Source organism: Heloderma suspectum, chromosome 4 (assembly GCF_057233095.1).
Source record: "Heloderma suspectum isolate Gila_16-S chromosome 4, 16-S_ref, whole genome shotgun sequence".
Classification (NCBI taxonomy): Eukaryota; Metazoa; Chordata; class Lepidosauria; order Squamata; family Helodermatidae; genus Heloderma; species Heloderma suspectum.
Window position 1 is genome coordinate 13,783,834 of NC_139461.1, and position 12,677 is coordinate 13,796,510.

Consider the following 12,677-nt stretch of genomic DNA (forward strand, 5'->3'; position numbering starts at 1 on the left):
TGGCACCCCTGGCCCAGCCATGCCAAGTCCTTACCTGAGCTGCTGCTGCCTCCATCACTGCTACCACCACTCTCACCACCACCTTCTGAGGCCTGGACACATGCGTCGACTCTTACTGCAGGGATTTGCAGTAAAACACGTTTAAAAATGTGTTTCAAAAATGTGGCCGAGGAGGGGGCTGTGGCAGAGGTGGCGGCAAGGGCAGAGGTGAGGGGGTTTGCTTGGAGGCATCATGGGGGGCCCAAAGCAGTGTTCAACATCCAAATTCTGCTTCGGGTTTGGGGCTGAGTTGGGTCAGGGACCCCTCCGAATCTGTCCAAGCCGAATCAAGCCCACCTCCGAAGCCATGGAGCAGCTTCCGAGTCGGATCGGGGGGTCTCTGCACAGCCCTACCAAATACCCCCTCACACACATACACACTTTCAAGGAGGAAATACTTCCGTGCAAAATTGTGCGTGCGGTATATTTGCCCAAGTGCTAGTGTTAGCCAGCCACCTAAATGGTCTAAGAGTTGGTGGCTGCAAAACCTGCTGCAGATATTCCGTGGTGCTATCTATGCGGGGGTCTATGCTGTGAAAGCTTATGCCACAATGAATTTGTCTGTCCATAATGTGCCCCAGGACTCCTTGTTTTCATCTAACTGAAGAGACTATCGCAGAAATCCATTTAGAAACCACAACAATGAAGCTGCACTCAATATGCTAGGTAAAGAGCACTCTGTTTTCACTCATTTTGAGACACAGCACACATTCCGAGAAAAGCCATTGGAAGAAGGGAGAAAACCGTTCAATTCATATTGACTTCTTTTCATCTTTTGTATGTTTATTAGTAACATTGATGTTGCTACCCAGTCACACTGTTCCCTGTTTGGCTTACAAGCAATAACACGTAAAGTGCAAGCATCATAGAACAATAGAAAGAGTGAACACGTTTCAGCGTGTAAAAATGCAGCTTACAAATTTGAGCAAAAGGGAATAAAGCAGCAGAGATAAAATACACAGCACTATATATTCATCAGCCTTCTCAGAAAGCCCAAAGCTACTTACAATGAACAAAATGAAATATGCCATCAATATTATACCAAAGACAGAAAGGTCCTCAGAATCAATAATAAGCAAATATTATTCATGGTGAGCCAGAGCCAGAGACAATCATAGGTGTTTATTTTTTAATCATGCCTGCACAGGAACAGAAGCACTCCTGCCTTTGTCTCTGGTACACAGTTGGGCCTGCAGTCCTGTTTCCTTCTCAGGCCTTGTGCTACCATCTGCTCTCCGTTTCAGTAGGCTAGATGCAAAATCTCATGAAGGCAGGCACAGTGGCAGCTGTGGATTGCACACTGGAGTGGCTGTAACTTATCCTCCAGTCTTGATGTGTAGTACACTTGCCATATGATTTGGCCATATTGGCATATATAGTGGGCAGTAAACATCAGTAATATTTGCAAGCTATACTAACACAGGTCACAGTCTAGCTAACCTTTTATGAATTTTCTAACATATGGGCACTGTCCAGCTACACACAGTATGGGCAACTTGTGGCCCTCCAGATGTTTTGGCTTACAAGTACCATCAGCCATAGCCAGCATTGCCAATGGTGGTGGATGATGGGAGTTGTAGGCCAAACCATCTGGAAGGCCACAAATTATTCTTCCTTGAGCTACAGATAAGAGTTTTACACTTCACCCATTTCATCCAGAAAGGTTTAGGGCACAATCCTATGTATATTTAGACAGAAAAAAGTCTTACAATTCCCAGCATGCTCCAGCCAGCCATGCTGACTGGGGCATGCTGGGAGTTGTAGGACTTTTTTCTGTCTGAACATGCATAGGATTAGGGCCCTTAAGCACATTTCATTGCTAGAGTTAAACTCATGATAAGAACATAAGAAGTGCCCTACTGGATCAGACCAAGGGTCCATCTAGTCCAGCATTCTGTTCACACAGTGGCCAACCAGCTGTTGACCAGGAATCCACAAGCAGGACACAAGTGCATCAGCACCCTCCCACCCATGTTCCCCAGCAACTGGTGTACATAGGCTCAATGCCTCTGGTACTGGTGGTAGCACATAGCCATCAGGACTAGGAGCCATTGCTAGCCTTCTCCTCCAGGAATTTGCCCAACCCCCTTTTAAAGCCATCCAGATTGGTTGCCATCACTACATCCTGTTGTAGCAGAGGAGAGATCATGAAATCTTCCCTTCTCTCCTCTGCTCAGTTTGAAGCAGTTTTGCATCAGCACTCCATGGAGATTTGATTGTGCAGGACTAGGTGGGTGCTGGAAGGGGTCAAGCAAGATAGACTTTTTATCTCTTGTTCCTTACTGGCTCATGTAAGGGAGTTTTTAAAGCAGGGATGCAGAACGTCTGGCTCAGGGTCCCAATCCAGCCCTCTCGGGGTTCCCAGGTGGCCATGTCCCCTTACCGTGGCTTCACTGCTTTCCTCCCAACCACCAATTGTTTGGCAGTTTCCAGACATTGGGCCGGTGTGTTTCTTCCCATTCTGAAAGTCTGGAATGCCTCACCTAGGGCCTAGTTTACTGGCAGTAAGAGCTTTAAGCAAAAATTTGCCAGTATTTCCACCCTGCTCTTTTTGCCTTTGACCCTGCCAAATTCTGAAATGGAATTGAGCCCTCGGACCGAAAGGGGGTCCTGCACCCATTATATCGTATACTTTGCCATGCTGGGTTGCTTGATTTTGAGATCCTGACTATAGGTCACAAAGGGTTACAGTGCTGGTTGGAGGAAAAAGTGGAGGAAATAGTACGCTGGTGAGGTGAGACCCCTAAGGCATGAGAGTGGTGGCTTGCCCAAACTGAACTCCTATGGCTTACCAGCATGAGGGACTGGACACAAGTCCCTCATGCTTTGGGTCATAGCCTCCAGGATGACCACCTAGAAGATGAGTACTGCTGCCAGGGCCTCTTCAGCGCACTTTAATAAGAAGAGCAAAGATCAGTTAAGTTACTAACAGTGTGGAGCTGGGGTGGGGTCATCCTAACACCATGAGGAGTAGGAGATAATGCTTTCTAGCTGAGCTGGACAGCAGTTATATCTGCACTGAGCTGGAGGAAGTGTCAGTCAAATAGTTTGGATGTAGCACATCACACATTGAATCTAGGACCTTCCTCCACGAGAGATGGGACCTTCCATGAGAGGAATGGTTCTGCTCGTGGAAGGTCCCTCTGCCTGTTTTGGGGGGATCACCCACCACCTAGGGATAGGCATACAAGCAAAACTCGAGGTCATTAAAGTTCTCCAAATTCCTCGAAGCTTGTGCTGTCTCATGCTTGTATCAGATTGCAATCTTTTTTTTTTATTATTTTCGCAGGAAAATGCGTGCATATTTCTGTGCATATTTTTCTAAATGTACAAAGCGACTGTGCACATCTTTGGAATTCTTCACCCACTGACTGAAGGGTATTTGTGTGCATTTTTTAAAAGTATGCATTTTTTCATGTACATTTTTTCAAATGTATGCATGCTGTCGAATGCATTTTTGGAGGGTCCACGAATCACATTACAAGCTCAGAAATGTATGCATTTCAACTGTGCATTGCATTCGAGTCTCTATTCAGTCCAGAAAGTATAAACTGGGTAAATCCTGACAAAAAATGAACCGAAATGAGTTTCTCATACATCTGTAACCACAACTCACCCCCTTCAACAGGGTCTCCTGGCTCTCCATGTAGCTTTTTCAGGAGGCTGGAGGGCCTGCTGTGGGAAGGAAGGAATAGGGAATTCCACTTCTACCAGTACCAGTGAAGTTGATCCATCTTAAATTTGGATCCAACCCCTTACATGTATGTTGATAAAACTGTGCCTTCTTGTTAAACTCATAGATCATGTTTTGCATCTTCATTCCCAGCTAGGGAGACAAATGATCGAGCTCCCTCCCCCATTCAAGGACAATCCTTGTTTGGCTGTTGATGCTTTGGATTCAGCAAGTTACTTCATCAGTTACATTTGCATTGGTCTGCTCATTCCCTTCCATAGAATATGCTTCATCCTGGAAAACCCTCTGGAGCACGACCTTCATGGGTTCTGTGGAGGAATGCCTGCATTGTTTCCCTACTAAGTAATAAAATATTGGCTTGATGCTGTTATTGGTAGAGTAGAGGAGCTGGGAAAGTACAATGAAGATATGAGAATATTCAAACCTGTATATGGAGCATGCAATAATCCATGGGACACGAAAGATGAGGAAAAAAAGGAGTAAGAGAAGAATAACAGTATTTAGACTTCCTACTGGCCATCGCAGATGGTTGCAACAGACCTTAGTAAGCAGGACCAAAGTAGAAACAACCAGAATTGGAGGCAAAACCCAGAAGTTCACAACAAACATGATCCTGATAATTGCAAACAATGTTGTATGATAAACCAAGAAAAATGAAATCTGCATTCCATAGAACATGGCAGACAGGGACCAGATCAAGAAGGATAACCTAGAAGAAAGTGATGTTGGCCGATGGCATTGGTACCAGATTGGAAAGAGGACAGACAGACACCTCTCGATGCTGATGATGGTAAGGAAACACAGACTGGCAGTATATGTAAAAAGATAGAGGTTTTGTAGTACTGTTCCTAAATCAAAGATACTGTATGCTAAGAAGAAATGAGTGATGAAAAAAATAAGGAAGAAAAACAAAAACACGAGTGTGCCCAAGTCAGCTACAGCCATGTTCAGGATGTAGGTGGTGAAAGGATTTCCCTTAATGTGGAAGCAAAGCATCCAGATCATATGTCCATTTCCCACCCACCCCAACATGCAGATTAGGATGGCAATGCTGAGGATGATGAAGTCATTCAATTTATCATGTCCATAGTTGTAGGTTCCACTCCCCATATATTCTACAGTAAACTGCTCTCCATAGTCCATAGTGGGTGGAGGGGATGCGCTTCTGGTCTCCATGATGAAATCACTGCTGTTCCATTCGTGGCAACCCTTTCCTGCTCAACTTATGCTCTGTTTGGAGAGAGGAGACAGAGGGGAATGAATTAGTCACACTAGTAGAGGTGGACTCTGGATGTGGCTGAAAATTTGTGCATGTTTTTGCGTGTATTTTCCCAAATGTGCAAATCCATTGTGCAGATTTTTGAAATGAACACATTCTTCTCCTATTGATTAAAGCATGTTTGTGTACATTTTTCAAAAGTACACATTTTATTTCCATGTGCATTTTTCAAATGCACACGTTTTTTAAAAAGCATTTGCCTTTGCATCCCAGAAATGTATGGAGTTCAACTGCAGTTTGCATTCGTGTGTCTGCACAAAAATTCCAGGAGGTGGGAACTGGGTAAATTCTGGTCAAAACCAAACTGAAATGAATTCCTCATATATCCCTAGCATACAAGCATTTGTATCATTTTCAGAGTTGTGGGACTGCATAAAAGACCCCTCATGAAAGGCTTTCCCCAAAAGAAAAAAAAAATGGGACAGGAGCTACCATTACAATGGTGGTAATGGGATGCACTCTGAAACTGTCTTATTTGTACACTGCTCAAGAGTCTTTGTAGATGTGATTTTGGTGATTCACTGATGAGATCTCTTGCCTTTTAAAATTAATATTCAAAGCAGCCATGTGTATAGGACTAGAGATGAGTGATAATTTCATTTCAGTTTGGTTTGGATAAGAACTTAACAAAATTTGCAACAATCCCCATATTCAGGACAAAAAGACCCTAAGATTAAAAACAAAACAAAACATGAATATGGGAGAAACTGACAGATTCATCCATCCAGGACCTGGTCTTTGAGTGCTTTGTTCTTAAAACTCTTGGTCTGAAACCTTGTATATTCAACCATATTAGTTCTTAATTAGGGTTGCCACCTCTTTTTTTCTAACAGGCTCCTCATCTTTAACAGCCACATGGCAGGCAGGTACAACACGTTCCCTCCATGCTGGGAGTAGCTGTGCCTATTGAATTTGGCTAGTTCAGATGGGTGAGATTTTCATTTCAGTTCATTTTTGTTAAGAATTTTCCAAAATGTACAAATTTATTCCTATTTGGGAGAGGAACAACTTGAGATTTTAAAAAATTGAATGTGGGAGAAAGTGAAAATGACAGATTTGTCCATCCCTATGTAGAACTGGGGTGGGAAACATATTGTCCTCCAGATATTTTGGCCTACAACAACTTCCATTGTTCCTTACTATTGGCTATGCTGTCTGGGGCTGATGGGAGTTGTAGGCCAAAACTTCTTGAAAGCCACAACTTGCTCATCCCTGGTATTGGAGATGAAATGGACCGGAACTACAGCACTCATATTTCTTTGATGGAAATTACTCCCTGGCTACAATTTGCCCCATTGGGGAAAAACATAATGTGTACATGATTTTTCCCTAATGGGGCAAATGGCAGCTGGGGAGATTTATATAGGGATGTACGAAAGTCACTTACCTTTTCATGGATTCTGTTCATGGGGGGGAGGCGTTCCGCCCCCCCGGAATCCTCGACGGGGGGGAGGCAATCCGGTCCTCCCCCCCCGAATCCTCGACGGCTGGCTGTGCTCCATGGCAGCTCCGCGGAGCAGCCGGACAGGCCCAGGCCAGGGCCATCCGCAGCCGGATTTCCGGCTGCGGAGGGCTCTGGGTAAAAAAACAACAAAAAAACCCGCGTACACAAATGGCAGTGGCTACGGCTGCCGCCATTTGTGTTCCTTATTTTTTGCCATCTTAGTTTACGTCAATATTTACGTAGACTAAGACGAAGAAAAGAAAGGGGAATGCAAATAGCATAGTGGCCGCTATTTGCGTTCCCCTTTCTTGTCTTCGTCTACGTAAATATTTACGTAGACTAAGACGGCGAAAAATAAGGAACGCAAATGGTGGCAGCTGTAGCCGCTGCCATTTGCATACGCATTTTTGTTTTTTTTACCCAGATGTGATAGGCTACGTAAGTCTTTACGTAGCCTACCACGTCTATGGGGGGAAAAAAAGAAAAAAATATAGACTGCAAATGGTGGTGGCGGCAGCCGGTCAGAAGACTAGCCACCGCCGCCGCTGGAGCCGCCGCCGTCCGAAACATCCGCCCCAGGTAAGTCTCGTCCCGGGGGAGATCCGGGGTGGGGTGGGGGGATGGCAGGCCATTCCGCGATGGATTTCGGGGGGCTGAATGCACTGGCATTCGGCCTCACTGACATCCATCGCGGAATTCTTTGACATCCCTAGATTTATATCTGGAAAATGGTAAAGAAGAAAGGGCAAAGTTATCTTAAATAGAAACATAAAGAGATAATAGAATAATAAAAAAATGAGTTGTTAGAGGACCTTCGAGGTCATCTAATCGGACCCCTGCTGAGACAGGAATCTACAGCAGCCTTGATAGTTGGGAGAGGGTCCAGAACCTCCCAAGGTAGTCTGTTCCACTTCAAATAGCTTGTACCATTAGGATGTTTCTCCTAAAGTTTAGCCAAAATCTGCTACCCTGCAGTTTTCATTCATTGGTTCCATGGAGCAAAAGAGAACACATCTGCTCCATCTTCTGCATGACAGTCCTTCAGATATATGAAGACCAGTATCGTGTTTGGTTCCCAGACCCCTCATCATCCTGGTTGTCCTCCTCTGTGGTCTGGTCAAGTTTGTCAATGTCCTTCCAGAACTGTGATCCCCGGAAGTGGACACAGATGTACCCTGAGCAAGACAGAATACAGCAGAACTCTCACTTCTCATTGTCATCATAGGTCTCCAACTCGGCCCCATCTAATTTGGTCCCAAGTTCTCTACTCAACAGCCTGGGCTTGATGGTATGAGGTTGGGCATCCAGTCTAAACATCAGTGCAGTGAGAAGTGGGGAGAGAAGTAATTTTTGTGAAAACATAGGCTCATCATTTGCTTTGCGTAGCACTCCTGGTTTATGTTATTCAGAACAGGGTGTCCTAGAAAGATAGTTAAGCCTTGCACAGGGCTGAGAGACAGATGAGGTGGAGGTCTGTGGGGGTTATGGGCTCAGAGAGGAACCTTCAGATCTGCTTTCTGCTCCCCGGATAGATGGGAGTGGAACAATGGCATCTCCTGCTTCATCATTCTTTGGAGAAAACCAGGCAAGAGCTTGGCAGCCTGAGTGCTCAGTTTAGAATGAGGCCATTAGGGTAAAACAGGGTTAAAGGCTGAGGAAACTAGAGGCTGATTGCATCTCTGATAGGAAAAGTGAGAACGAGCAAGCTGGCAACCATCACTAGGAAGATGCTAGTCACGATTTCCTGGGAAATGAAACGATGCAATTTGTTTCCTTTTACGGCAGGAGTGTGTGCCTCAAATCAAACTGTGGACCGTTTAACTATTTTACTAATTCAACATGTCTATATTAAGCCTCAGCATTCCCCCCCATTACAATTCTAACTGCATTTTCTTCCCTCTCTTCACTGCTCCTCCTCCTTCTAGCCCAACCAGCAATGCTCCTCTCCTCTCCTCTCCTCTCCTCTCCTCTCCTCTCCACTCCACTCCAACCCAACCAACAGCGCTCCACTCCATAGTGTATGCAAGCAGGAGCAGGGTGAGTGAGGCCATCAAGTGTGCCCTCACCCTCTTGGAGAGAATGCAGCCTGAAGCTACGGGCAGTGGTGCAGCTGGGGTGGACCGTGGGGCCAAGGTGAAGGGCCCTGCAGCCCAGGGACCCCATCAAATGACCGCCCAGAGAGCAGCAGGCATAGAAGCAAACTTCATTTTATTCCTATAGTCATGCTGCTGCTATGACTTCAGTGAGTTTAAAATGCAGTGGGTTTAAGTGTGTTTAAAAAGTCCACACATTCAGAGGATTTTTTGTTGGGTTGACTGCTGCTGTTGCTGCTGCAGAACCTCACATTTCATGTCCCAATCTGGTGCTCTGGAGGTCCCAATCTGGCCCTGTGTAGTTTCCCAGATGGCCATCACCCCTTTCCCCCAATGACTGACCATTTAGTGGTTTCCTGGCTCTTGTGCTGTTTTTCCCCATTCTAAAAGGTTGACATGCCTCTCCCAAGACTTAGTTACTGACAGTAAGAACTTTAAAATACAACGTGCTGGTATTTTTTTGTAATTTGGCCTCACTCTTTTTGCCTTTGGCCCCACCCCCTTTGACTGCCCCACCCACCACTGGAATGTGGCCCCCAAGAGGTTCTCCAAAACTGAATTTGGCCCTCGGGCTGAAAGAGGTTCCCCACCCCTGTTCTATACAAACAGACTGAGAGGGTTTGCCCCATGGGATAGATTGACTGAGTTCTACGCTTCTAACTCTGTAACATCGTAACATAAGAAGAGCCCCTTCTGAATCTGACCAGAGGTCCATCCCTTCCAGCATTTGGTTTCCCACAGCGCCCAGCCAGATGCTTTTGGAAAGGCCATGCAGAGGGCATGAAGGCAATACCACCCCCAGTGCTGCTCCCTAATAAACAGCAATCGGTGGCATACGCCCTTTGAACAGGGACATTCTGTTAAACTGTCATGCTTAATAGCATTTGATAGATTTATCATCCCTGAATGTATCTAATCCTCTTTTAAAGTCACCTAAGCCCAGGGCCACCATCTCTTGGCTGTGAATTCCATAAATATGGTGGTGAAAAAAACCAAATGTTCTTTTGTCTCTCTGGAAATATGGCAGTGCAAGTCAGGAAGATCTGTAAACCAAAGCAATGTGTCCTCATCATGATCATAAGTTCCTTAACCCAGTAGGTCATTTCAAAACTACAGATTCATAGCGTGTTTTAAAATGGATTTAGTCTATCAAAGATTAGGCTTGGATCTCAAGTGCCTGTGGGTGCAACTCGACTCACAGGATAGTTTCACTGCCCTTGTCACCAATTCCCCGCTCCCCCCATGCCCTCTGCAAATCAGCTCTAAAGGACCGAGTGACCCTCTGGAACAGCATGGGAGGTGATGCTTGGGAGAACTGGCAAAAATCACCTCACTGCCTTCCTGCTTGATCGTAGCCCCTCTTGTGAAAGGAAAGGACCCTTCTGTTCGCAGACAGGCCTGCCGGTATCAAAGTCAGAGTACCTTGGCTCCCACCTAATCCAGGTTACCAGCGCCCTTTGGGGTGGCTGGGTAAGGAGAGGGATCCCACATGTATGACAGATCTCCACCCTAAAATGGAGACGCCCAAACACATCCCTCTCTTTTCTCAAGAGAAGAAAATAGTGAACATGAGCTATGTGTAAAGGAAGGAGGAAAAGCAACGGTTTTATCTTTATTTTTAAAGAGAAAATAAACAAAACTTACACAGATTTTTGCGTGCCCTCCCTGCTTGCACTCCTTTCCTCGTCCAGCCTCTCCCCAGAGGTGAAGCAAAAGCTTCCAAAGAAACTTTAACTGCCTGCTAATGGTCTTTTCCTTGCTCCTTGTCTTCTTCTTTCCAGAACTTTACCAGCCATTGGCTAGAATTCTCCCTTTGGCTCATTCCTGTAAACTTCCCTTTCTGGCATGGACACTGCTATCTTTAGCAGCTCCACCTCCCAAGTCTGGCTGCCTCTCTCTGAGCTGGTTCCTTCCGTCAGGCTGCCGCAGCTCTTTTCCTCCTTGTCTATCAAGATCCCACCCCCACCCCAAACCCTTCCTGGATATCTCCTGACGTTACTGTGGCCAATGGAGTCTCCTCCCCCACTCCAAATCGCTTGGGAGGGTGGGGGTGTTGAAGCAGAGACAAGTCAGGACTGGCATCGTGGAGAAAAAAGGGCATGAGATGGCTAATCCTCAGCCCGGTGAATGACCTGGGACTGGATGCAGGCAGACAGATGTACACAATTTGAGTGCTGCAATCACAAAGTGAGAAGTGCACTCATAACATTTTTTTAAGGCATGCAATTTTCTCTCCTGTGTTCAGTTGAATAGAAAAAAAAAGTGTTTACAGAACAGACTTCCTGTCCAGTTTGAATAGAAATGTAGCAGTGTTTCTGTGGAATGTTTGGTTCTCCTTGGATTAACACACACACACACACACACACACACACACACTGCACATCCACAGGATGCTTTGCATTGCAAAGGATTTAACGCTTTCAGCTCCCTTGAGCTAAGCTGCCACAAACAAAAGAGAATTTTCTTGTTCTTTCAGCTGGCAGAGGAAGAGGTGATTTAAACATACAATGGGGGGTGGGGGTGGGGAGAAGGCAGGCAGGCAAGAAAGAAGGAAAGAAGAGATTAGGAGTAGGGACGTCTGGATTGTGCAGAATCTGTCCCATCTGGATGTGGTGGATTGTCAGGTGCCTTTTGTTCCATCATCCACCCATCAACAGGAGTGGATTTTTTTGTGTTTCTGAATTTGCACAAATTCACACATGCGAAATGCGCAATTTCCTCCCAACTGTGCATGTTCACGTGCTTTAGCCTATAGGGGAAACCCACATTTTTGGCTGGTTTTTTTATTTTGCATATTTTTCTCATGACAAAATTTGCACAGAATTTGGGAAAGCTAGAAAACTGGTTTGCAAGTCTGCGGAATCCTCCCGACAGGGGAAAAGCTGGTCTGCTGGGGAATCTGCAGGACGGATTCATGAAAATCCAAGCTAATTTGGTTCTGTTGTGGATTTTCTCCAACATCCCTAGTTAGGAGTGAGGAAGGTTATTTGTCTTGGGGGATGAGTGTTCTTTATTATATTTTGTCTCACTTTTCAGACAACTATTATCTCCCAAAGTGGCTCAAATCAACTGAGAGGGGGAGAGAGACCATGCCGCCAGGCTCACAAACTAAGAAGATAAAACATACAAAGGAAGGGGCTTGGAAGGTAAAGAGGGTGACCAGTTCTTCAAGCCCAGAGTGACGTAGTAAGCTATAAGCAGGCATTTATATTGAGTTTGGGCCATCTTCCCTTGCTGGTGTTTTTTCTTGTAAGGGCTGTTGGTGGCTCTTGTTCCTTTGGCTGCTGGATAGAGGCAGAGTGTCCTTTCCCCTGGCTTCTGTAGACCCCAGGGCAACTGGCAGTTGGAGCTGAGTATTCTTTCTGAATGAATTGGAGAACAAAACCATCTCCCTTTTCTGATTGACTAGTTGGCACAATTCAAAAGGTGAGGGGGACATCCTGCCTTTCAGGGCAGGAAGGAATCCAGGTGCCCAATTCAAGTGCAAGTTGTACCATTGCACCGAGTGATGGAATGGACTTTAAACAATGCTATTTCTTTCAGATGACAGCTTTGAAAGAGGCAGGGGGAGACACAGTTTTTTCAGACAGGGATGCCATGGCTGAGAAGAGGTGCCAGAGGCTTAGCTCTCACTGAAGTGGTAAAGCTGTGTTTGGACTGAACCATTATTGCCTGCAGGTGGGCCCTTACATGACTGAATGCTCCTCCATACAGGGAAGAAGAAGAAGAAGAAGAAGAAGAAGAAGAAGAAGAAGAAGAAGATATCATGGGAAACTAGAACGCTTCTCTCTGAGAAGAGTTTTCTATGTGGAAGTTTTCTATGTTATTTTATTCTATTTTGTCTGGAGGAGCTCTCTAATGTGAGTTCTCCACCTCCTGTGTAAAGTGGTACATCCCAGGCAGAGGTTTACCACCGTAGTGAGAAGAACTAGACCAAAGAAGAGCAGGACAGAGGGAATTATGAAGAAAAAACAGATGTTGAAGAGATATGAGAGTCGAGAAAGGCAGATATGTGCTTTGTTGAAACAGTTTTAGATACAAGACAAAGGTGTAAATACACTGACAATTAGGTTCTGACTTTGCCCCAGTGGGTGGGAGAATGTAACTGGAGCTGAATTAAGGCTACTT

The 12,677-nt window shown here is 45.5% G+C and overlaps 1 protein-coding gene across 1 annotated transcript; it reads right to left on the bottom strand.

Annotated features, from left to right (window-relative positions):
- Positions 1 to 814: 814 nt before the first annotated feature.
- LOC146346542 (proto-oncogene Mas-like) lies at positions 815 to 10,283 on the bottom strand. Its single transcript, XM_084848705.1, has 2 exons — positions 10,194 to 10,283; positions 815 to 4,963 (listed from the first exon to the last, which is right to left on the bottom strand). Exon 2 carries the CDS (start codon positions 4,907 to 4,909, stop codon positions 3,938 to 3,940), a length of 972 nt encoding a protein of 323 aa, XP_084704831.1. The 5' UTR covers positions 4,910 to 4,963; positions 10,194 to 10,283; the 3' UTR covers positions 815 to 3,937.
- Between the last annotated feature and the right edge of the window lie 2,394 nt (positions 10,284 to 12,677).